At 42.3% G+C, this 27,083-nt stretch overlaps 2 protein-coding genes across 2 annotated transcripts in view; both read left to right on the forward strand.

Annotated features, from left to right (window-relative positions):
• The window catches only part of LOC127056807 (TLR adapter interacting with SLC15A4 on the lysosome-like), an 81,828-nt gene that overhangs the window by 41,575 nt on the left and 13,170 nt on the right, over positions 1–27,083 (forward strand). The window lies entirely within an intron of this gene.
• Positions 1–27,083, forward strand: part of LOC127056783 (sodium/hydrogen exchanger 2-like) — a 67,171-nt gene that overhangs the window by 4,705 nt on the left and 35,383 nt on the right. Inside the window, exons 2-5 of the mRNA XM_050965059.1 lie at positions 8,149–8,301; positions 11,002–11,252; positions 18,403–18,620; positions 25,541–25,737. Coding sequence (XP_050821016.1) covers positions 8,149–8,301; positions 11,002–11,252; positions 18,403–18,620; positions 25,541–25,737 — 819 coding nt within the window. The remainder of the gene's footprint in view (positions 1–8,148; positions 8,302–11,001; positions 11,253–18,402; positions 18,621–25,540; positions 25,738–27,083) is intronic.

Genomic DNA, 27,083 nt, shown 5'->3' on the forward strand with positions numbered 1-27,083 from the left:
AGAACCCTATGAATATGGGGAAAGAATATGACATCAGAAAAAGTAAAAGCACATCAATAAACATATGACCAAATGGTACTCCCATTAAAAAGTGGTTCAATATGGTTCAATACCCATTAAAACAAGGGGAATAAATATCTACATACTGCAGGCTTTAGAAAAAAATTTGACTTTGACTTTACAGATAAATGAATCCACAATAAAAGGTGATGACTGAATAGTTAAATTCTTGAGGGAATTAGTAGACTGATTTGTGTCAAACTTCAGAATAGAGCCGTTCAAAAATAAAAATACATCATCTTAATGAAATGCTAAAACAAGTTCAAAGGACCACTAAGATCGCACCCAAAATTAGACATTATGAAGACCCTTTCATTATGTCTCTAGATACACTGGCAAAGTAAATCAGTGATTAGGCTGAGGATATCAACAGGAAAAGTTGAGTGCATGTGTCAGTCTTTGCAGGATCAGGGCCTAATTGCACACAGAAGCCCCAAGGCTGCAGTTACTGGAGTTGGGACTTCATGTGGGCACAGGGCTCCACCTGCTTGGAATTCGTTGCAGGATCAGGGCCATGATCACAGAAGTCTGAGAATGCAAGTGAAGCAAATTCATTCAAAACTCCAACAGATATTGGCAAAAAATGTTTCACATTCTTTTCTCAGATATGATTATTTCCCACCGTACACTTTGTGTTATTCAGACAGGCAGTTTTTTTGTGCAGTTTAGGTAATGCTGCATGTATGAGTTGTCATGAAATCGCACTTGCAATTTTTGCACACAACTCAACCTTCTGGTTTTAAGCATTTGTCCTAAATTTTTTTTTATTTTTAAGTAGCCACATGAAGCAAATTTTAACATTATTTCCCTCTTCTATTCCCTCCACACCTTCCCTCTTCTAACTGCTATTTTTGTTTGTTGCAATTGATTAAATGGGCATTGATTTGTCTGGTAAAACATTTTGCAGCAAGCAGTATTGAGCTCTGCCCTCTGCTGTGATGCAAACCTTTCTGGTTTTGCTTAGGATGAACATGGGTGAAAATGAACTGGAAAAAATGACTCTTGCATTTCCCCAGAAGTAGCAAAAAACAAACTGATCCTTTTGTGTCACAAAGCTTTAATTACCTGGGTCACCAAAAACAGAGCAAGTCTTCCAAACCCAAATTTCATAACCAGAATCTTCTCCTAGGTAGAGATTACCTCATAAGGAGAAGCATCACCTGAGGTCAAGTCTGCTTGTTCTGTTCCTAGCTCTGCCACTGACTTACTGGGTCGCTTTGGGTGTTTCATCTTATCATCTGTGCCTCAGTTTACTCTTCTGTAAAAGGAGTAGAATTAATAATTATGCTGGTCTGTTGTGAGAATTAATCTTTGTAAACCTAGAGATCTTTGGTGAAAAATGGAACTGTGTTGATTACGCTTTGCCATTGTTATGGTTGCCATAGAAAAACCCTCAAGTCAAGAGGGGCCCGGAGAGATGAAAACTCTATGGTGTTTCCCTCAAGGGCTTTTCCCCATATTGATCTGCCAGAGGGAGAAGGTGTTGCCCTGTCGCAAATGGCAGAATTTTGGCGCCCTGCAGCCACGGATCAGCCGAGATCTATCGTGTGCTTCCCTTGGGGGATGTGCCAAAGTAATGGCTCTACATGTGGAGGTCTGTGTCTGCCCTGACTCTTAGCTCCCTTGGGCCCTTGGCTGTCTCTGCAGTTATTGCTGTATTGCAGGATCTCCTGACTCTAAGAAGATGCTCCCAGGATTCTGGGCTGTGCTACAGGAGCACTCAGCACAGCTCAGGAGGAAGGAGTGAAGGGATGCAAAGGGGGCTTTTGACAACCTTTGTGCTTCCATGATCCTAAGGCTGGTGAGTGCTAGGCCAGTCCCCAAGTACAACTTAGAGCAAGACTAAGTTGCACTGAGTGTCAAATAGCCTGCAGCAGTCCACTTACAAGCTCTATCCCCTTACTCTCAGCCATGCCACCAGCACTCACAGCCAGGATAGGGATCGAGGTAATAGTGAGTATGGTGTCTTTGAGCCACCCGGGGATTCCCTATGCAGAGGGAAACTTCCACTGGCTAGCTTAGGGAAGTTTTGCACTACCATAGTGATATCAAACTCCAGTAGAGTCTCAGGGGCTCAAGCCCCTTTTGGGTACCATGGGCACTTGGGCACCAAACTTTGAGTTTGTAATGGCAAGTGCTGTATTTGAGAGGGAACCCCAATCAAAAGCGACTGCAAACACCCTGACCTGAGTTAATGTGATAATTAAGGGGGAACTCTGAGTGCCTCTGTTATCTCCCTAGCACAGAAATCAAGAGATGCACATTTGATTTTTTTGTTATTATTTTTTTTGAAAACAATGAAGGTCTCAATCATCCCCTGAGATACCCATGCAGACAGGGACCCATCCCTGCCCAAAGAGGAGTGACCAGGAGGGGCAATCATCCATCTCTGCAGCACCATTTCCTTTTTCTCAGACCTTATAGAGGGGATGGTTCTTGCACATGGGGAGAAAGTGGGCAGAATGTCAGAGAGATGGACCTCATCCTTTCCAGATCTGCAGGGAATCTACTCAAAACTTCATGCATTCTGGGACATTAACTTTTCCATGGCCTCTTCCCTGGGGAAGAACCTAACTTTGTGAGAAGAGGTCCAGTGGAAGATGTCTAGGAACCAGAGAGAGAACTCCTAGCTGGTGCAGATGGTCCTGGTCTCCTAGGTAGGGCAACCATACCAGTTTTGGCTGGGACAGTCCCCTTTTTAAGCCCTGTCCAGGACGTCCTGACATTTTTTGGCAAAAATGGGGATTTATCCAATTTGCTCTTGACAACTGATGATCAGCTAGCAAGAGCATATGGAACAAATGCCCAATTTCCCCCCAAAATTAGAGTGCAGACCCCCAGGGGGTGCAGAGGAACATTTTTTTTTGGGGGGGGGATCGAATGGCAACACAAGGCTGGGTGGCAGGGCTCAGACTGTTAGCCCTGGGCAGCATGGGATTTGGGCAGTCAGCCCCAGCCTCAGGCTGCACAGGGCTCAGCCCCAGCCCTGAGAGGCCCGGGGCTCAGGCGAGTGGCAACAGCAGGTGGCTCAAGCCACCCCACATGGTATCGCATTTTTACTTTGGGAAATATGGTCACCCTACTCCTAGAGTTATCCCAGAATCTGTGGATTCTGGAGGCAGAACACTCTGGTAAGTGATCACAGAGTCACTTTTTTCTGACACTGAACAAGGAAATTTATTAGCATGTTCTCAAGACTCTTCTGCCTCTTTATTAGTTTCACTGTAAAGTTTCTGCCCAGATCACTTCAGCCCCTTGCCACCAAACTTCCTGTTTAATATTTAAAGGAACAGTGCACATATGCTTAACCCCCATTTGTTCCAAACTGTGAGGGGCCTTGTTCCCTACCCCAAGGAATGATTATGGAGAAATGCATAAAGGGAACCCTGTAGGATTTCCTTCCCCCAGGATTCTCTCCTGTCATTTTTTTCCACACAAAAGGAGAATTTTTTTGCCAAAACTCTTGAAATCTCAGTGTGCCCAGAAGTCAAGACAGCATTTTTTCTAGTCCAGGTAGACATTTCTGTTAAAGGCACAGTATAAAAGCAGATAAACAATGTTAAATGGGGATGGGGGAGAGTGAGATTTTCAGAATGTACCACTGTTTCCCAAGGTTCCTGTTTATTTTTATGACCTACAAAATAATATCAGACACTGGGACAGGGTGTGCTATTGACAAACAAGAGTACATACGTATGTGATTTTGGTCTCCCATTTAGCCCCGCATTACAGAAAAAATGGATCACCAATATGTCATTAGCAGCTCAGGTTTGGTGTCCTTTGGGCATCTGAATCCAAAAATGGGTCATCGATTAGTCCAGCAGCAGCCTGGGGCCCTCATATTTTAATTGCTTGTGCTGTATGGGCTAAATTCATCCCTCGTGAAACATCACTGCTTCTAGTGAAACTAAATCATGGAGGAATTTGGCCTTCTGCGTTTTGCCCTCCATTTTATTAATGTATCAAACAAATACCCTGCTTCCCAAAATGAGTGCGAGCGTAGCCCCTAAAGTCAGTGGATACCTATCCCTGAACCTTCCCAACGGCCACACCGGCCACTGCAGTGGAAGGAACTGTTCTGAGAAGAAATGCCCAAGTAAAAAATCAAAACCCCCTGCAGTTCAGAGATGGTAGTTAATGACATCTCTCTCTCTCTCCATTTTATATTCCCCTCCCCACCCCGCTCCCTGTGGTAGCTGAGTGCCTAGCATGAAAAGTAAACACAGAAATAGCTCTCTCTTCTGCTTCTGACCGCAGGAGAAGACGACCAGCTATTGCTGGAATTTATTATTGAGATGCCCTCCATCCTAGACTGTCCAGTTGCATGCTTTGTTAAATGATTGTATTAGCTGGTTGTAGTTATATTTGGTGGATACTCTGATTTGCATTTGGTTTACCAAAGGGAAGCAAAGTTATCATCTATACTAGTTCTCTGTGTAAGCACTAGAATTGGGGGGCTGGGGCCCGAAACCAGGCACCTCCAGCAGTGCTGGAGGATCCAGGTTTTACTGTTGCCTCTGGGTCTGGGGCTCAGGGGTGGCTCAGGCACCAGCGCTCCAAGCACGTGCCTGGGGCGGCAAGCCACGGGGGGCGCTCTGCTGGTCACCGCTAGGGCAACAGGCAGAGTGCCTTCGATGGCTTGCATGCGGAGGGTCCACTGGTTCTGCGGCTTTGGTGGACCTCCCACAGGCATGCCTGCGGAGGGTCTGCTGGTCCCATGGCTTCGGTAGACCTCCCGCAGGCGTCGCCGAAGCCGCGGGACCAGCGGACCCTCCATACTTGGGGCGGCAAAATGTCTGGAGCTGCCCCTGCTAGGGCTTGGAGGTGCAGAAGGAGCAGTTACACTTGTTCTCCATTTAGGCAATGAAATTTGGGTGGCTGAGGCCCAAAGCGGAAAGGATCCTGCTTTTATCTCTACCCTTCCCCCATATACACACAGAATCACACACACACACATTAAGGGTTTGTGAGGCTTTCCTGTAAGCAAACACTAAGCACCTTGTGGCTGAGTGCAGACATTTCCTGTGTGCAAACCTGGCACTGCTCCCCGGCTCTCTGTGGGTTGGGATTCGCAAGGATGCTCAGTGGCTCCTGCTTTCACACCCACCCACGCAAGTAGGGCAGGCTGCATTCTGCAGGGCCTGTTAGGCAGGAGCCCTGCCCAGCCACTCAGGGTCAGAGCAGCCGCAGCATCAGCATCAGCATCAGCATCAGCAGCAGCCAGGAGCTGGGAAGCAGCCAGCCATCAACTTTCCAGGGTGGACGGCTCCCAGGGCACATGGAGAGGCAGAGGCTGGGATGGGAGGCTGCAGCAGGATGGATGCTGGGGCCCTGCCTTTCTTTGCTGCTGGGTGCTCCTGTGGTCAGTGCACTCCAGGGACCATCACTGCTGCTGCCCCTCGAGGACAGTGGCCCAGAGAATCCCAGCTGGGGGTCCCAGAAAGCCCAGGATAATGAATCCTCTGTGCACACAGTCTTCTTCTCCCTGGATTATCAGCATGTGCAGGTCCCCTTTGAAATAACACTCTGGATCATGCTAGCTTCTCTGGCCAAAATAGGTAAGAAGCCATGTTTCTTCTGGGCTGCAGCGGGAGGAAGAGGAGAAGGGCAGAGCTCAGACGTGGGAGGGATACTCTGAAAACTTCCTTGCATTGGGCATCTGTTCGCCAAACCCCAGCTAGGGTGGAAAGTCCTTGCCTAAAACCCTCCCAACCCCTAAATCAGTCTATGAAGTTTCTAAAGTCTCTGAGTGCCCATCCTGCCCACTGCCTGACTGAATTGCCCTAGGCTGGGAAAGACAGGCAACACATGCACTTCCCAGCCAGCTTCTCCTAACCTGGGGAAGCTCAGGTGGGAAGTGAGTTATCAATAATATTTTTAAATCTTGGGCTAGATAGAAGAGAACAACTTCCCTTTATGGTACTGTGCTGCTCAAACTGACTGCATTTCACCTCTGCAGCATCAGGTACGGCTGCTTGTAGACAGGTTATCAAACTAGATAGCCCTCTGGGCTCATTGTTTCTTTATCTCTTCCTTTCCCCCATACAAACACAGAGATACACACAGACACACAGAGTTTGTGAGGCTTTCTTGTAAGCAAACGATAAGCATCTTGCAGCTGAGTGTGAGACTTTCCCTATGTGTGAACCCGGCCCTGCTTCCCAGCTTTCTGGGGCTGGGTTTCAATAGAATACTGTACATTAAATTGCCATATTTGCAAATAGAAAAAAAACCCACACAATTGCTTGTCAGCTTGTAATACTGCAGCTGCAAAGGACAGTGACATTTCAAAAGCCATGTGTAAGTTTATACATGCAAAACTTAAGAACTCCACATGTGTATCCAGGGGAGAGGAGAGTCCAGAAAGGATAATGGGAGTAATTGTGTAATTATATAACTGGAGTGACAAATTACAAATGTGAATAATAATCCTGAACTGTGTGCCTGCTTTCACAACTTTTCTGCACAAAGGTCTCTACTCATGTCAATGGGAGTTAAGAATGAGGAGCGGGTTGGATCAGGCCCATCACAATGAATAATTTGGGCCTAAGAGTAATATGGTATAAGAAGAGAAATGATAAATACAGGCTATGAACTCCATTAGTACTGTAGAAGCCCCTTAACCTTAATTTAGTTATTCAAAAATATGAAATATCTGATGCTTATTTACCTTGTAAGGTCTTTGGAGCAGAGATAGTCTTTTGTTTGAAGTCTGTATAGCACCTAGTACCCTAGGGGCCCAGTTCTGGTAATACAAACAAACAATAATTAATATGATTTTTTTCTAATTTTTCCATTTCAGTTTGGTTTATTTCAGTTTATGTCTTTTCATGACTTATGTTGTATGAATTTCTCTTTAAAGTCTAGATCTGTGCAAAGCAGCTGGATGTACTAGTTGTCCAGAGGTGCTGAGCTCACTTTTTACAACATTGTATTCTAACTGTTTAAAGAGCTAATGATTAGTGAATATTAAAATGGCCTCCTGTATAATTAATAAAAAGGCCTTCTCTGACAAAGAACATTCGTGGGAAACATGGAACACAATTTTTAACAAAAAAGAACTGTTGCTCTCCACTTTTGTAGTGCTGGAGAGTATGCTATTTAGACCCTATGCCATCTGTTATCCTGAATTCCTTCATGTAAACTTATCTTAGGTAGATTATTTTCAGGGCCTACTGTACTGTTGTCTAAAATATATAGCTTTTAACCATTTGTTGTGATGAATTGAGGAATATGCCAAGTGTAGTTATTAAAAATCTCCTGGCACTTTTGGCAAAATTAGAGGCGTGCTAGCCAAATTCCAACATAGGTAACTATACTCCATCTATCTAAATTGTCCCTCATATTTTGAATCCTATATGCTATTCTTCAGCTTCTCTTTAAACAAATGTTGTCTACTGATGTGGTGTAGCAAAATGGCTGTGTTTCACCCTAGGTGTGGCTGTGTTTCAACAGAGTATATAAAACTGTAAAGCGCTTTGGGATCTTCCTGGATGAAAGGTGCTATAGGATGCTATTTATTTATTAACTTTTCATTTTATCAACATTTACATTTTTTAAATTCACTTTATGCTCACCTAAAGAATCCTACTGGTATTAAGTTGGAAAATTATTATTTATGATAAACAGCATCAATTCACACCCCACAATGCTCTATGCTAAAAATGACAATGTGGAGAAATTCCTCTTTTGTATTATAAAAAAGTGTGATGAAATGATGATGTCAACATATTATGCTGATTCTGGATAATGATGTCATCTCTTTACTGTTCACCAGCATTTCATCTGTTTAACAAACTACCGTCAGTTGTGCCTGAAAGCTGCTTATTGATATTTGTGGGGCTCATCATGGGAGGAATCATCTATGGCTTAAATGACAAGTCCCCACCCGTCATGGACAGTGATATCTTTTTCCTCTATTTACTGCCACCTATAGTCCTTGATGCGGGGTACTTCATGCCCAGCCGTCCATTTTTTGAGAACATTGGGACTATTCTTCTGTATGCTGTAGTGGGAACGATATGGAATGTGTTTGGGATTGGCTTCTCACTGTATGGGATATGCCAAGTGAAATCCTTTCACCTGCAGGATATATCGTTGCTCCATAATCTCTGGTTTGGCAGTCTGATTGCTGCAGTGGATCCTGTAGCCGTGTTATCTGTGTTTGAAGAGATACATGTCAATGAAAAGCTTCACATTTTGGTTTTTGGAGAATCACTCCTAAATGATGCGGTTTCAGTGGTAAGTACTGTCCCGTATGTTGGTATTTAGTATACAGAGGAACGATGATCCTGTGGCTAGTGCTGGCCTGGCACTCAGGAGACTCACATTCAATTCCCTGTCCTGCCAAAGACTTCCTGTATGACCGTGGGCAAGTCCCTTGGTGTCTCCCTGTTCCTTAGTTCCCCAGCTGTATAATGGGAACAACAGTACTTCCCTGCCTTACAGGGATGTCGTGGAGCTGCAAGCAGTGGTGATTACAGTAGTGTAAGTTTTTTTTACGGTGGAATTGCACATATACAACTGTGTAGTATCTACAGTCTTTTCTCAGTAACATTCCCCTAGAGTCAATATGTACACATGAAGACACTAAGATATGAAGAGAAAAAGTAAATTTGCAGAGAAGCCTAACAGGTTTTGTTTCAGAAAAATCAATATTAGAATTAGACTGGCAAAATGGGGGTGGGGGGGGAGAAGGAGGCGGCTGGGAGAGGGAGGGGAACCTTTCCGGTGAACAAACTATAATTAAAAAGTAAAACAAAAATATCTTGTTGCTACTATTATTGGCTACAAGAAAGTATGACTCTGGGGCTGAGCTGCCTCATCTTCCATTGAAATCAGCTGCTGTCAGGGATGAGTCATGCAGGAGGTCAGACTAAATTATCATAATGGTGCCTCTGGCCTTAAAACCTGAGAGTCTATAAAGTGTTCTTTGGAGCCAGCTCAGCATCCTGCAGGATCAGGCCTAAAATTGTTATTTATTTAAAATGTTTTTATTGACACTTACTGCATTGTCATAATAGCAGGAGACATGTTTTGAGAGGACAATCTGTTACTATTGTACCTTCTTCGTCTTTCTACTATGAAATAAACCCCAATCCTCTTAATAGTTACTTCATTTAAAATAACAAGAGTGACTTTCCTTTGTGTCCCATCTTCAGAGGAGCAAAATCCAAGCCTGGTCCCTGATTTAAAAAATTTCTTATTTAATATAAAAATTAATATAAACTGCAGAATCCCATTCCGAACTCATTTAGGGCCTGATCCAGAGCCCACTGACTTCAATGGGGGACTTTCCATGATGCCAAAAGGCTGTGGATCAAGGTCGTAGAGTCCACATAACAGTGAAAATGTCTGCAGTGGTGAGCTTTTACACAAGAGCAGTCCCACTGACTTCAGTGTTCACCAGGGTGGGTAAAGACTGCACAATTTAGCCCTTGAATGGTGAGATCCCTGAGGTGGGAAACATCCTCACATTTGTACAATGCTGAGCAGACTATCAGCACTCAATACATTATAGTAATAAATAAAGCTTATCAGATAAAGTGTCTCTATTGTTATCTAATGTGCTCACTCCTTTGTTTCTTGTGACGTTTGAGCATTGAGAAATACAGGATTGGATCTAATATGCTGACTCAGTAATGCCAATTTTCATCAGGTGGGTTCAAAATAAGATTCTGCAGCTGGAGTCAGGCACTGCCTTTCATAATAGCAGTGTCTTTTATGCTGCATAGGGTACTCTTTTATACTGAAGAATTCTAGACAGGAAAACACTAATTTAAGGTCTATTTCTCAACAATTTAATTTCCTTGTAAATAAAAGGGAGAATAAAAAATCAGGACCTGTAACCCCCAATACTTCTACATCAAATTTGGTTATAGAAATAGTTTAGCATGAAATTGTCCGTTTTAATCAACAGCCAATACTTGCAGGAAGATATTTAGGTCCAACATCTCTGCAAGCTCCCCACTTCAGGAATATTCAGGGTCTGTTGGAAAGCCCATTGATGTCAATGGAATAATTTGCCTTGACTTAAGCAGGCATTGGGTCAGGTCCTATCTGCATGCCAGAAAGGTGATGCACCAGATTCACCACTCATGATAGTGCACTTATTGCTTTCAGAGATTGATATAAAACTGCTGGTATCATTGGCTGCATCAACAGTCTGATGTACAACTAAAATTTGACTTGATGGAGTTACTGTTAATATTTAGGATTTTAACTGCACTGGCACGTGAGTAGAAGGAAGATAGTGAGAAATAGTATGTATTTAAAAATTTTGATTATAGATACACAATATCAGTGTGTTTGGATTTATAATCCTTCATGGAGAGGCAGCAAAGGTAGGAGTTCACCTCTCCCCCCGTTCATTTACATGAATGAGGGGTGAATTTCATAGTCTAAGTGGAACCATTACATTCAGATGTTCTATCCCACAGGCAAATTCTTATTGCTAGTTTCTTTCATATAACAAATCTCCAGTGGAGTCTTAGAGGGAGAAAATCTCCATGCAGATCTCCTTCCAGAGCACCTCTCCTATATCATTCTATGGGGATGGTGGGGTTTGTCTCCCATGTGATAGGCCATGGAGAAAGCCTGTTGTTCCTCGGGAGATTTAGGGCAGCCCGTCAGGAAACTGTATGCCTTTACACCTGACCAAGCTCCTGGTAGGGCCTCCCACATCCACTGAATCCCCAAGAGCCAAGGCTTAGGATGTTTTATCTTTTCTCGGAAATCCTTGCAGGGCCATAGGGTAGATGATGTACTTATGAGGCAAAACCAATTGGTAAAAAGAACACAGTGTCATTGTCACAACTCTAGGGAAGCATTTCACCACATTGGCAGAAGTGTGTCAGACATTTAATGGTGTGTCTGTTGCCTGTGGTCATCTCTAGCTAATGTTTGTTTTTCTCTCTCTTTTTCCTTTTATTTTTCTTCTAGGTACTGTACAAGCTGTTTAGATCCTTTTGCGAAATGTCAACAATCAAAACTGTGGATGTGTTTGCAGGAATTGGGAAATTTTTTGTGGTTGGAATAGGAGGGGTCTTGGTAGGCCTTTTATTCGGGATGATTGCTGCCTTTACCACACGATTTACCAAGAATATCCGTGTAATTGAGCCCCTCTTTGTCTTCCTGTACAGTTACCTATCCTATCTTACTGCAGAAATGTTTCACCTCTCTGGTATTGTGGCGTAAGTATATACATGGGTTTTCTTATTCTTGCAATTAATGCTTTTGGCTATATTCAGAAAAGAATCAGTCAGGATTACATCAGCGTTGCTTAGTCTGAGATGTATGATAAACATTTATGTACTAAGTGAAACAAAAAAATGTAAAAGCCTTTGAAATAGTACTGGGACATAACCATATCACATGCATTATACAATTCCACATAAATGGTGATATGCGTTCTTCAAATACGCTCACATATTTTGAGGATTTAAAAAAGAAAGAAATGGCCTTAGCAGTGTTTCACAGAACAGATGACACCTAATTTTAAATTATTTGAAATGCTAAAGGACTTCAGTTAAACAATACATTTCAGGGTGTAGAGATTAGAGCCAGCTTGTGTATTTTAAAACTGGAAATCATAAATAGTCCTGATTATTAGAGATGGACAAACTTCAAATGGTTCATCAGTTCAGTGAGGCATCCAAATGTTTGGATACTTATTCAAGCTTGGTTTAGTGTCTTTGGTCTGGAAAAACTGCATGGTCAGTATGTCTGAGACTTCGTGTGCTTTGTGATTTTGGCTGGGCCAGAACAGGCTTTCTAGCAGTCTTTTGAGTTCCAGTCAATACCAGGATGTGAAGAGGTGCACTAAGTGGTTGATTGGATTCTTTGAACATCAGAAAAATTGGGTTTGATCTGGGTTTTGGGCAAGACTTGAGTCCATTCTAATTTTATCTCCAGTGATTTGCCCATCCTTACTGATTAGCTTATTTAGGTCTATATCCTGCCTTTACTTTCTGATGGTATGATTGGGCAGGCAGGATTGCTCATGGTGACTGGGATGACTTTGTGGTAGGTTGCACACTGCTTCTTCTTTAAAAAAAGGACAATATTGCACACCTTCTCCAGCATATGTGGTATCTGGCCAAGACCTAGATGCATCCCTGACCAGCAGCCCTTGGGGCTGTAGCACTTCAATGCACAGTAGCCAGTCCTGTAGCACTCTGTTGAGTGTTCAGTATCCTGCCATACTGTTGTAAGGTGATCAGCTCAGGTCCCACCACCATCTTCTCCCCGCAGCATGCCCCTGCTCAGGCCAGGGCAAGAACTGGCTCCTTGTATTTTAGCTTAGTTTTTCTAGATCAACTCAATTCACAGGTATACTTTCACAGAGGGTGAGTGTCACAGAACAGCATCATCAATAGCTAGCAGACAATGCTATCCACGATCACCAGTTTCCCCCTACACTTAGATGATGAAGTGGCAATGTGCGTAATGACTCTTTGATTGTAGGTAGACAGATAGACAGGCACACACCCAGTGACCTTGATGCTATCATGCATGGTCAGGGGCTGGATTTTTCTTTCAGTTAAATGTAAATTCAGAATAACTCCACTAACCTCAGTGGAATTATACCTGATTTTGGTGGCGTAACTGAGAGCAAAATCTGGCTTGTAGCGCAGTGTGTATGGACTAGAATGAGTGTGTAATTTGTCTAGCTGGTGCGGTGATGCGTTCTATGGGGATGTGATTTGTTACATGCAATGTCTTACTGCACATTAAGTGGTTCGTGTAGACTCGTGGCTCTCAATCTTTCCAGACTACTGTACTCCCTTCAAGAGTCTGATTTGTCTTGTGTACCCCCAAGTTTCACCTCACCTAAAAACTTACACAATCAGACATAAAAATACTAAAGTGTCACAGCACACTATTACTGAAAAATTGCTTACTTTCTAATTTATACCGTATAGGTACAAAATAACTCAATTGGAATATGAATACTGTACTTACACTTCAGTGTGTAGTATACAGAGCAGTATAAACAAATTATTATCTATGAAATTTTAGTTTGTACTGACTTTGCTAGTGCTTTTTATGTAGTCTGTTGTAAAACTAGGCAAATATCTAGCTGAGTTGATGTACCTCCTTCACTGGTGCTTCTGCTGCTTCCCTTGACTGTCATCCTATGTTGCATTCCTGACTTTGGCCCTGATCCCTCAGTGGGCTCCATATGATCAGACCACTGTGCCAATGTGAAGCCCTGCAGCCACTGGGACTCCATGCAGTCTCAGGGGTCAACCCATGCAGGATGTTTGGAGATTCCCAACTCTTGTGATTTCATCACAAGTCTCTTGATATTCAGTCGTTTTTGTAAAGTTCCAGCACCTGGAGTCATAGGATTACTGACTGTCGGTAGAAAACCGAGGGATAAATAAATGCATGTTGTTCAACTTGCAGTTGATCAGCCCAGTGCAGGGAGCACTGAAGATGCCTTCTTTAGAAGTAGAGAAGGCCGTACATTTGACCATACAGAAAGAAATTATCTTTTCCATAACTGAAAGTGCATGGGGAAGTGGCAGCACTGAAAGGTCACAAGGCTATTCAAGAGGAATATGGTATTTGTTGAACTATCTATATCTACATTTTGTTTCTGAAAATATTGGAGGTTGATAGCCAAGAAGATAAATGCAAAATATTGATGTCTGATCTACAGTTAAAATATGTGGATCCTTTAATAAAGATTTTTAAAACTCGAAAATTATTTTTGTTTAAATGTTGCAAAATCATTTCTGAACGTTCTTTTCAGCATCAGTCTAACCAAGAATTCAAGAGACTGACTCATCTCAGGAATGGAGACACTTTCCTTTACAAAACTCCCCTACAAGTCTCCAGGGAAGCTAACTGGAGCTATCAAGGTTCTTTAAGTACAGCCTTATACAGTAATTGAGAGATACTAGTTTTTAATTTGAAGAAGTTGACTTTAGCCTTTAAGAACATGATTAACTGTGGGCTAAATCCTTTAATCTTGAATCAGACACCAAAACTCCCACTAACATCAATGAGAATTGTGCCTGAAGAAGAAATGATTTAGCCCTGCAAAACTGGATCCAATATTTCTAATGGAGAAAGAGATCTTACTTTAGAATCAAAGACAGAATAGATGGAAAAGACTCAGGAGGTCATCCAGTCCATCTCCCTGGCAGTGGTTGCAATCTGCTAGCTCTGACCCTGACTCAGGAAACTGACTCATCTAGTGCTGACAATCGCAAAAGTAAAGATATTTAGTATTTCCCTAATGACTGTAAAATGCACCTAGACTCCAGTGATATTTGTCTTATAGACAACTCCAATATTGATAATACTGATGATGAGAAGAAAATGAACAATTAAACATCCAGTCAAATACAACAGTATCTGGATGATCTATTTTGAAACCAATGATACTATGTTGTATATAAATAGGAATCTTCTATACTTTGCAGACTTTTGTTTCCTAGAATGGCCCATACAAAGCAATGTTTCAGTATTGTTGAAAACAATTATAATTCATGGGAAAATGTAAACTAAGGATCTGTTATAGTATCATGTGACTGAATAGTGAAATAAATGTGCTGCATAATCAGCATGAAAGGAGAAGGCATTCAAACTTAATGGTGTTTCCTTCTGTCACAGTGTACTGTACCCATTATAGAACCTATTTTCTTTTCTTTTTAATAATGCATTGGTTCTGGATCAAAATGATTGCGTGGACAGCTAATTCCTTATCATAAGAAAATGAGATTACAGATAGTGGTATATTTTAAGATTTAAATATAAGTACAAAGACTCTTATGGCTCATTTGTGTTTTCTAAGCCTTTTAAATTTTTTTGTATTGTTCTCTTGTTTTTGATACCAGCTTAATATGCTGAAAATATTTTCTCCATACTAACAGTATTTTTATTTTGTGCTTTGAAATGAACATCACTGTTATAGTTAACTTCATTGTTTTCCTCTGTAAATATCTGCACAGCTGGGTCAATAAGAGTTTGTTAATTACCTGCTGCTTAGCCAGTAGAGGGGGGAAGATCACAAGAAGAGGAGCCACATTTTGCTCTTGCTAACAGCAGTACAAACCAGGAATAACTGTGTTGAAATTAATGGTGTTTTACTAGTAGAAGAGGACAGAGGAGGCTGGTGAGAGGAGAATCAGGCTCATTGGTTTTCCATGAGTTGCAGAAAAATAGTCAGGTGAGATCTCATCTCATAGAAACCTTGGCCATTGCTGCTGTTGTCATCCTTCTGTTCAGTTGTTGAAACACGCTATTTGCTGCCCTTACAGATAGTGCTCCCTTCCCATGTTATTAATACTCAGTACAGAATCTTCACATCCAGGCTTCCCAGTGGCCACATATTTCCCCTACTTAGAAAAATTGACAGTTTCCAACAGAAAATGATCACATTTATTCCTGAGGCCCTCTCTAGTCCCACTGTGCACTAGGATGTGCTTTGCTCAATGTTTTGGCAGTGAACACAGAAAGGACGGATGAGCTCCTCTCCCTATCTCATTTCACTGCAGAGAGTTGCAGTTTAGAAGTGGAGGCAAAAAAGTAGTGGGTTTTTTTTGTCAATTTCCTGGGACTCACATATGAAATAAGAAAGGATGGAAACTATAGGTAAAATAAGACTTTAAAATGATGAGATTAAAATCAAAGGGAGGGAGGAGAAAGTTGGACAGAAACATTCTCATTCTCTCTCTTTTTCATGCCCATAGCTGCACTGTATTTTCACTGGGAGCTGGCACACAGTTGTGACTTTGCCAATAAGACCCAAACACCCAGTCAGTGTATACCTCTTTCCACACATAAATTTTGTCATTCTGTGGTCCCTGTATTATATGCTGCATAACCACCAGCTGAGAGCATGAACTATGAATAGAATGGACCAGCAGTAGCCTATGGCTCTTTGGAAAACTATGGAGTGGCAGTCACCAGTAAAGTAAAATTTAAAGTCAATAGGCTAGATCCTGTGGAGATCACACCAATTTATCTCAGTGTAATGAGCTTCAGGGGAGTTACTCCTGGTGTACACGGATGTAGATTAGAAGAAAACGAGGCCCTTTGCTTCAGAGAGTTGTTGTCAAAATAGCAGTGGTGACCAGAATTCAGAAACTGATATTTCCCTTGCCTTCAGGAGTTAAATCGGTCCTTTAGTACAATGTGTTTCAGTCAAAGTAACATATGCCCCTCCCCCCAGTGCTTTGACTCTTTGATTTCAATTGCTTTGACCTTCTGAGATTGCTAGGCTGAAATTATGCTGATTTGAAAAGCTGATGAATTAGGCTAACCACATGTATCCTGTAGTTTAAATAACCAATTATCCATGAACAGTTAAAGGATAAAAGTTTTAATTGGTGCTTCACACTTCTAAAATGACCTTGTATGTACAATACACCAAGAGGTAAAATGTTACTGCTGTAGTGATACTCTCTAATTTCCTCAGAAGCACAGTGGTCCGGTTGAAGGCCTGCTCTGTGTTCATCGCCCAGCCTAGTGAATGTTCAGTAAGATTTCTTTGATATCAGTTGAGCTCTCTGTAGTCCTTCAGCTGATTTAAGGGGTCAGCTCCTCAGCTGTGGCTAAAGAACATAGCAGCTCAGGATGCGGATAGGAATGTACAATGTGCTTCCCTCATCTTGGGTCAGTCCCTAGTGTTAGTTAGAGCAGCTTGCAGGCTACTCGTATGCTATGCTGGCTGCCCGTGGCCCCAAGAGTCTGATACAGCAGCCACAGATCAGCCAGATTTGAAGAAGCCCTCTTCACATCCCTCATGCCAGCAGCGCAGGAGCTGCTACCTCAGGTCTCTGTATTCTGAAGGTCCCTCCATACTGGGATGATCTTCCTGTGGCTGATTATGATGGTTTTAGGGCCAGAATTCTCCAGATAGGCTTCCCAAAGCATGAGAGAGCAGTGCGGAATCTGGGCAAACGTCTTTGTGCGTGACGTTCTCCTCATCGCAGGCTACTTCTCAGTGCAACCCTCAATGTATGGAAGCTGTGAAAGGGCAATAAATGCTCAGCTCGTCAGCATTTTCCTATGTGCCATACTGATCTGTGGGCACATGGGGTGGCACGGGAGTGGAGTTATAAAAAGACATGATATACAGAAAAACACTGGGAAAGCTCTCAAGATTTTTTTTTTAAATGAGTTCACTATTATACTTTTAAGAGATCAAAATTTTATGGGCCAGATTCTGGCCTCATAGTGGTGTAAACTCCATTGAATGAGCTGAATTACTTCAGATTTACACTGGTATAACTTATGATGGAATTTGCTCCTATTCCTTTTCTGTAATTCTTGTCTCTTCAGTATTGTCTCATGATTTCTTTATGTTCTGTACTGCCAGTTTGCTGCATTCACCCACTGTCTCTGGTCTTGCACTTGGGCTGCAAACTCTTCAGGGCACGGACTGTCTCGTTGTTATGTGCTTCTACAGAACCTAGAACAGTGGGGCATGATCCATAACTGGGACACTAGGGCATCATGGTAATACAAATAACAGTGTGTACTGCAGGGAGCAATTTGTATTGTGTATAGGGAACAGTCCTGCTATGACAGGGAGATGAACTTGGTTATTATCTAACAAGCCTTTTGCATTTCTAATATTTATGAGTCTTTGATTCCAAAAATTGAGATTAAATCTTGATTATAATCTGTCAGTGTTGCACTGCTGATGGCAAACAGATGACAGGAAGTGGATACATGCAATATATTAATAATGATATATAAAGCTACATTAAAAGAATGTTACAAAGTTGCAAAGTAAAACACTCAAAAGTTAGGAAATGCTAGAAATAAGGTGGCACATGGAGGAGGTGCTAGATCTTCTCAATGAAATGTGTATAAGAATATTTTAACATAAGCAAACAAATGTATTTTTTCCCCTAACCTCATTCTGAGAAACAGCTGAAACTTTTTTGCTGAAATTTTCCAGAAAACATCAGCCTGAGGCAAACACCCAGGATTGAAAATTTCAGCCCAAATGGTTAAAGTTTGGCAAACTTATAAGGAACTGAAAACAGGGTCTTATAATGGAAAGAGTTGGCAACATTAACTATAGGTGTCGCTACCTCCCTACAATAAATGTAATACTTTAGCATTTATTTATTAAGGGCCAGATCCAAATACCCTTACTCACACAGAGTAGTCTCTCTCTGCACAAGTAGTCTCATTGATTTTTAATAGAATTACTTGGGGAGTAAGGTACTACTTAGTGAGTCAGCGTACCAGAATCTGACCCTAAACTAAGTCTTACGTTGTCTTGGAAAGGCTATGATATAATTTTTGCCTATCTAGCATGTTCCTCCAACCAACCTATGTACCATATGTAATTGCTTTATTTTCTTTCCTCAGTATTATTGCTTGTGCCATGGGCATGAAACGTTATGTGGAGGCAAATATCTCTCTAAAATCTCACACTACAATCAAATACTTTATGAAGATGTGGAGCAGTGTTAGTGATACCCTTATCTTCATCTTTCTTGGGGTCTCTACCATTGGAGACAACCATGAATGGAGTTGGTCTTATATTTGCTTTACCGTCATTTTCTGTCTTATTTGGAGAGCACTAGGTATGGTGAAAAAAATGGTTTTTCTTTGCGGCAATGAAATGTACAGTCTTGGAGTTTATTATGTATCTCATTTAAGTGTAGGAGGGGAGTGACTCTTTGAAAAGTACTGGTTGCCTAACATTCAGAACATAACCTTTAATTCTAACTGCTGGTTCATTTAGTACTTCCCTTTGTATTTCTATCGTGTTTCCAGTTCACTTTATCACATCCTTCAATGGAAAATGTGATTGACTCCCTTTGTTGCTGTACTGGATAAGATAAACTGCTTCTTGAGCTAATAGGGGGGATCTTGTTTTTGGAGCTGATCGTTTTGAGCATGAATCGTTGTCTCTTCTTAACATGGTTGCAGGATTGGCTTGGACTTAGGGTGACCAGATAGCAAGTGTGAAAAATCGGGACAGGGGTGTGTATGTGTGTGGGGGGGTAATAGGAACCTCTGTAAGAAAAAAACCAAAAATAGGGGCTGTCCCTATGAAATCAGGCCATCTGGTCACCCTAAACTCCTGATAACTCAGCTCCTCTAGAGTGTATTCAAGGGCAAATGCTGTCTTAACTGGAAGAAATAAGTCATATATTGGCTTGGTTGCATGTGAATCATTTCCCTTAGCTGGGAAGGTGATGGACTGGATGTTATGTGTAACCAGTTCTCTCTGCTGGCTGAGCTAATGAGCTGTATTATTAGCTGGAGAAGCAGAGGCCTGTGTTTTGTAGTGAAATGTGGCTCCCCATGCACATCTATACAGCTGGGCGATCAATTCAGAGTCCTTATACACAATGTGTAGTCATCTCTTACAGTAGATGTGGGATGGAAGTATTTTAAAATGACAGCAGTAACTGTACTTAAACCCAGGCCAGATTCTGCCTGGCCCTTACGTGGGTACAGTGGGCAGAGAGCATGTGAGAAGCCCATCACTTGCTTGTTTGGTAACAAGAATTCCAGTTCCTGCACTCACAGTAGCACAGGGACTGCACCCTCCTACTGCCCTGGGACTTGCTCTATGTCCCAAAGAGGATAGGGAGGATGGAGATCCATAACTGTATCCGTCTGTGCACTGTCCAGCAGAACTGGCTACCTATGCAGGAGGAGCAAGCTGTATCCCATAAAGAGACGTCACAGCTGGCACACAGGATCTCTCTGTCCTGGAACTCCTGGGTCATTCTGCTTCCCTGTGGAAGAATGTCTTCCACAGAGCTGGTATAGAAGATTACTGGGGCTTTGAAATGGAGGTGGGCAGCAAAAATGTGAGAAGCCTGGGGTTTGGTAAAGTTTTGAGTTAACATATCTAAGAACATAAGCAAACAAGGGAGCTGCAGTTACATCAAGATATTTTTTGGAGAGGATAATCCACACTCTCTGCAGCACGGGAGGGAAATGATATGAACCAAGACCTCAGCAGCTGTAAATTCTCCTGTAGGAACAGCTGGGAAATGTTAGTGGGCAAATGGTATCCTGGAAACAGAGCAAAAGTGGAGATTAATTTAGGCTTCAGAGCTGAGCACAGCAGTGTTCAGAATAAGAGTCTGTGAATAACAAATAGTGGATGAACACTTCCCTTGATGGTGATATGGAAGCCCCATGATTACTTTTTCTCTCATCTTATATTTTTAAAGCAGAGGGCTAGACCTCTCCTTTACTCAGCAACCCTAGGATACTCCCAACATTACTTTTTTAGGGATTCTTCCTTGCCATAAAGGCACACAACACATGCTCCTAGCCCAGAGTTTGGAGACGATATATAAACAAATAATATGCAAATATAGAAACTTAACATATAGCCTAGTATTGTGCCCTATTGTTCTACGTCTTTGTTCTTTTTTCTTTACCTACCTGGGCACAATGTGTGGGAACACAGGGATTTTCCCTCTCACTATGGCCACTCTTTGCTCCGTAAAAGCCGCTTGGCCAGCAATAGGAGAATTCCCCCCGTGCAGTTATGGGAAACACAGGGTCCCTTGCTAGTCCCAGTATGTTGGGGTGCACCATGCTACAGCAATTCTGAGCAGCTCTGGCTGCCTGTAACTTAGAGCAGCTCCTTCAGACACCTAAATAATGCTGGGTACTCACCAGCCCAGAATTCTAATGATGTAAATGTGGCTTAAAGCCTTAAAGTGAGGAAGTTTACACTGCTGCTGCCCAGGCATTTCCTAAGCTGTAGCTAATAAGAGGACTTCCATCTGTGGGTTTGTCAGTCAGGCACCTTTTGCAACCACTTCAATTCAGACAGACAGTTTGTCAGAGAAACAACACACCTTTTTTCTTATCGAGGCATGACGGTTATAACTCAGGCATGCTAGGGAAAGGTTAGCCATTTAAATGGGCAAGTTAAACAAGATCCAGGGCTAACTTGCTCTCCCTGTCACTAGCTTATAAACACACACCTGAGAATACAGAGTCACTCATGGGTGGTGAGACCAAGACTAAGTTCTAAATGAGAGGGTAGGGGTAGGCCCAAAATCCTTTCCTAACACACTTGGAGTTGAAAATTATCATATAAAATCCTGAAAAAAGGCGTGCCCTAGATATTTGCTGACTTTTACAATAACCAGACAAAAATCAGACCACATGTAAGCAGTGCAACCCAGAAAGACATTTTCCAGTGTTTGTAAATGGTCAGGAAAATGGGTGAAAGTAGTAAAAAAGTGTAACTTGCACTGATTTGACATTCAGGGAGCATGATTCTCCACTGCCCTGCACCACAGGAAGTCACTGACACCTGTGCAAAGTCGAGGAGGGGTATCTGATAACCACTTTGCACAGGTGGAAAGGACTCCACAATGGAGTGGAGAATCAGGCCTCTTGATACTGGGATTTAACCCTGGAGCCCATAGCTACCGTACTGTCTCTTTTCTCTTCTAGGGATGCCTTTTATAACTTAATCTTAAATTAATGTACAAAGTTGTCATAAGCATAGTATATTTTTGAGAAGAAAGATGGCACCTAGAATTGTGAAAGCTGCTTCATAGGGTGTCTGTTTACAAACCACTAAAGCAACCAGAAATACCTTTGTGGTTAAAACTTGACCTGAAGTTAAATAGGCTCATCAAACAAATTACTTAAATTGGATTCTCAGTGATTAACAACAAGACATGGCAGGATGTGCTTTATTGGCTATTAACACATGACTAGATTTGCTGTTAATGACTAAGTGCCATAAATGTGCCTGGAAGCACATTTATTGGTTAATTATGCACACCCTCGAGTGTTTTACTATGAGAAAAAAATGGTTTCCTTTGTTTAAAATGTTTGTTTTCAATGAAATGAAAAAAGCATTCTGAATTATTTGGGTTCTCCTTGTTTGAAAATATTTAATGGCAGGAGGGTAACAAACAATGTCAGTAACAATCATTAAAGCACCTAACAAACTGTTCTGGTGTTCCAAGAATAGGCAGTAAACTTCAAATTCTCTATTTACTTATCACATTACCGGAAAGGGTTTAATATTGTAAACAGAAAAAGCAAAGAAAAGATGACATCAAAATCAGCCCTGGAATAATTAGGTGTAATTCCCATTGATTTCAAAGGATGCTAGGCCTACATTCATACAGGGCTGAATTTCATTCAACATTTTGGTCTCTGGCTCACCTATTTACAATATTTAGGGTATGGCTGTGCTTGGAGCTGAAGGAGACATAACTTACACTAGCTCTCATCAAGCTAGCATACTAAAAATAGTAGTGTAGTCATGGTAACTCGGGCAGGGGCTCGGGCTAGCACCCCCGAGTACGTATCCATGGGGGCCTGGTGGGTTTGTACTCAGAATGGCGAGCCCCTCCTGCCACTTACCACTACTCATGCTTCTTTTCTTTTCTGTAAGAACCTTTGTTGCTGTTTTTTCTTGCAACCTGAGGACCCTAAACCTGAGAATAAAGCTATTGTGAAAAGGTCTTTGTGGTGAGAAGTTTTTGATGTTATTGGAGCAGCTGGGCCAATTCAACCAGATTCCAGGACCTCATCCCACTAGTGGAGCCACTCTGATTCTCTCACTTATGCTGCATTAAATCAGGAATGCAGCTGAGTGGAGTCACACTGGCATAAGTTGGAGGAGGTCTGAAAAGTGCAGAAAAATGAAGCAACTATGTGGGTGACAGCAGCTCCCAGGGCACCAATATTTTGCCATTCTTTAAACAAGTTAGAAATTTTCTGCTATCTGTTTTTTATGGTGCTTCTCCAAAAGGAGAAATATTTTGGCCCAAGTAGTTAATGATATTCTACGTCTTTAACCATATGACTATATGGATGGAAAATGTATTCATTACTAACCACTCCTACTTAAAGATGGCACTTGAAATTAATTTGAGTGTGAATTACTGGCTGTGTTTGGCTCTGGTCTAGTTGTGAAATACATTTCTATGTAGTATTTTTTCAAACTAAGGCCATGTCTACATCTAAAATTTTGCAGCGCTGGTTGTTACAGCTGTATTAGTACAGCTGTATAGGGCCAGCGCTGCAGAGTGGCCACACTTACAGCAACCAGCGCTGCAAGTGGTGTTAGATGTGGCCACACTGCAGCGCTGTTGGGCGGCTTCAAGGGCTTTCGGGGAACGCGAGAGCAAACCGGGAAAGGAGACCAGCTTCGCCGCGGTTTGCTCTCGCGTTCCCCGAACCACCCTGCAAACCGCAGGGAAGGAGACCTGCTTGCTCGGGGTTCGGGGAACGCGAGAGCAAACCGGGGAAGGAGACCAGCTTCGCCGCGGTTTGCTCTCGCGTTCCCCGAACCACCCAGCAAACCGCAGGGAAGAAGACCTGCTTGCTCGGGGTTCGGGGAACGCGAGAGCAAACCGGAGAAGGAGACCAGCTTCGCCGCGGTTTGCTCTCGCGTTCCCCGAACCACCCTGCAAACCGCAGGGAAGAAGACCTGCTTGCTCGGGGTTCGGGGAACGCGAGAGCAAGACGGGGAAGGAGACCAGCTTCGCCGCGGTTTGCTCTCGCGTTCCCCGAACCACCCTGCAAACCGCAGGGAAGAAGACCTGCTTGCTCTGGGTTCGGGGAACGCGAGAGCAAGCCGGGGAAGGAGACCAGCTTGATTACCAGAGGCTTCCTCAGGTATGCTGGGATACATGCTTATTCCACGGAGGTCAAGAAAAGCGCTGGTAAGTGTCTATACTTGATTACCAGCGCTGGATCACCAGCGCTGGATCCTCTACACCCGAGACAAAACAGGAGTACGGCCAGAGCTGCAAACAGGGAGTTGCAGCGCTGGTGGTGCCCTGCAGATGTGTACACCTCCTAAGTTGCAGCGCTGTAACTCCCTCACCAGCGCTGCAACTTTCTGATGTAGACAAGCCCTAAAAGTGTTATTGTCAGTTAGATAGAACGTTGAAAATGAAAACTGGAGTTTTTATCATCTGCTCCTCTTGGCCTTATTTCCCGGGTGCTCCTGGATCTGGGAATACATCATTGCCACAGTTCCCATTAATCATGTTTTCTGTTACTGAATATTCCAAGATTTCTTGTCTTCTCCAAATTGTTCCTCTGTATGATAGAAATTGGTTATTCCAAGTTATCGGAAGTGTGTGGGGAAGTGTTTGTATAATGTTGTTTTTAAAGTTTATTTCCCAACAAATGAGGTGGATGATGTCTTTAAAACATTAAAAAATAAAAAGCTGTAGTGATGTGAGGGGGCAGGGGAGAAATTCATGACCCTCTTATGTCATCAATTCTCAAATTAGCCATTAATCTTAAAGATTAATCTTCAAGAAATGAAATGTCCAGGGTCCCTGTTGTTATTGCTTAATTATAGTCACTGTTTCAGAGTTTAAGGGCCTGATTCTGATCTCATCTCTACAGGTTCCATTGGTGTAAATGGAGTAAGGCCTGATTTACACAGATGTTAAAGAGGTCAGAATCAAGCCCTAGAAGTTTAGAGCCACGTACATGTTTCTTTCTCAGTTTCTGTAACAGGGATATTGTCAGATTAATAGACCCACAATGTGACCTACTGCAACTTTTTGCTTCTGTTTAATTGCAAATGATTATCAATTGCATTAATTGCTGTGGCACCTTTCATTAACTTAAAGTTCACACAGTATTACTGTCTATGAATTAGAGACTGCCAAATACACAAGTTTAATGCAATTACAAAACATAAAATATTTTGTATACCCTGGCAGTTGCTTAAAACCAAATGCAGTTCAAAAGGTAACCTGTAACTAAATTATTAAAATAAACCAAATTGCCAGTTTGCCCTTGAGAGAGTATGTATCACCCAGAAAATCCAATCATTAATTACCAATTAGAATGAATCAACTATTGTTTAAGTCAATTCCCAGGGTCACTTCCCATATTAATATACTAATGAATATGAATTCTTGGACCTGTGCATTACTGTTAATATGAAACAAAGAGTGAATTTTAAAATATTTTTTTAACTGCCATCAAAACAAATATGTTAATACACTGTATTGTATTATAATATGTTTGTTTATTACTCAGTTAATACTTAGCACTTATTCACTAACCTAACTGGTGTATTTTAGGAACACCTCAGTGATGGCTATGTACATAAACTAAAACTCTGGGTCAAACCTCATTCTTGTTCTAAAAGGAGCCCCAGTTTCAAGACTAGATCTTGAGGACACACAAGGTTGATGGTATCCAACATGGGATATTACCAAAAGATCAGTCTAACATCTTACAGGTCTTACGAGACCTACCAAACTGTGGCCATTCAACACTATTTCCTGTCTCTTCCAAGTCAGATGTAACTGGGTCTGGATTCTTAGCTTTTCTGGGGCTAGTACCAGACAGATAGAAACCCAGTGGATCTGGCCAGTGAAGGAGTGTAATATATTACCAAATTCTTCCCTGCTCTATTCCTGCTGGTGTGTAATTTGTTCACAGTGTAATAGCCACTTATTTTAATGCTGTGTAAGTTCTCTTCTTGCTTGCTAATTTTCCATCTTCTTTCCTACTTTAATAGGGGTTCTTGTATTGACTTTCTTCGTGAACAGATTACATGTGAACACTGTTACCAGCAAGGATCAGTTTATTATAGCATATGGGGGTCTTAGAGGTGCCATCTGTTTCTCTCTGGTTTTCTTGCTCCCTGACTTCCCTAGAAAGAAGCTCTTCATTGCAGCCACGACTGTACTTATTCTCTTCACTGTGTTTGTACAGGTAAGAATACTATCAATATGGTAGAATGCCTACATCAGTCCAGTTATTACATAGTGTGTGACAGTGTTTTTGTTTCAGATACATGGCTGATGCTGACACTCTTTAGATTTAGTGTGGACTCTAATTGGACAAAAGAATTGAACATAAAACTATCACACCTTTCCTTGTATCTGGTGTACATAGGTTAGAATTCTTACTGAATGAGGCAGGAGTTGGGAGAATGTGTCTTATATTTGTGTGGTTGACAACAGTTGCTGAGTAACACTGTTAGGTCTTGTCTACGTGAGTCTTTTCCATGTTGACAAACCCCATCTTTGCACTGGTGTAGTTCTACTAGGGGTAATAAAGGTGAAAAGGTTAGTAGGAAAAAGCTAATGTAGATATCCCTTTAAAGCAAAGCCCTTAGGTATTTTACCAGGAACAGAATGAGCACCAAAGTAAAATGCACTCTAGGATTTGATACCCGATTAAGGAGAAAAACAGGTGTTATGTTGGGTATTGTCACAGGGCTGTCATCTCTGAGCACCCCCTCCTGGCATGGGATGACCCTGCAGGAGCTTTTACCTCAGTTTCCCCTTCACAGGGCTCCTCAAGAATACTTCTCCAACACACTCTGGACTATGAGATGGGTTAATTTATTAATATCATATCACAAAATTAACATCAATGCCATAACTCAAAAGGTTCTGGCTTCATTGTCTCTGATGACCTGAGGCTCTTTGTGAGTCTCAGTTGTGCTTTAGGCTGGAGGACTCTCATGCTTGCCCCCCTGGAGTCACCCACTAGAATTCAAAAGCTCAAATGAAGCAGTAACACAGATACTGCCCATCCAACCTGGGCTTAGTAAAAGCCTCACGTTCCTCCTGGGCTTTTCCCAGTTCCCTGCTTGTTGTACAGGACAGAGGCCACAGTGGCACTCCCCACTGCTCCTTCTTGCTCCAGCGGCTCCTTCTCCCATTCCCCAGGCCACCCAGCTAGTGGCCTGTTTCCCTATTCTCATGGACTGCCTGCAGAGCTTTCTGCTCTCTGCATTCATTCTCTGAGGCAGGGAAAGCCCCACATCTGCTCTTTCTGCCCTGACTCATCCAGATTCCCCTGCTCTAGGGTCCAGCTGCCCTCTCCTAAGCCCTCTGAGCATCAGCTGACCATCACAGGTGCACCAGCCTTTTCCCTCTTAAAAGGCCAATGCTGTCCTGTGACAGGCATATTTGGATTTTGTAGTAAGATGGAACTTCAGTTAAACACTGCTCCAGACAAGGTCAATTCTCACTACACCAGGGGAGAGAGCAAAGAAATGGAAGCATTCTAAACCCACTTAACACTAAGGGCAAGATTTTTAAAGTAAC

Source organism: Gopherus flavomarginatus, chromosome 8 (assembly GCF_025201925.1).
Source record: "Gopherus flavomarginatus isolate rGopFla2 chromosome 8, rGopFla2.mat.asm, whole genome shotgun sequence".
Taxonomy (NCBI): domain Eukaryota; kingdom Metazoa; phylum Chordata; order Testudines; family Testudinidae; genus Gopherus; species Gopherus flavomarginatus.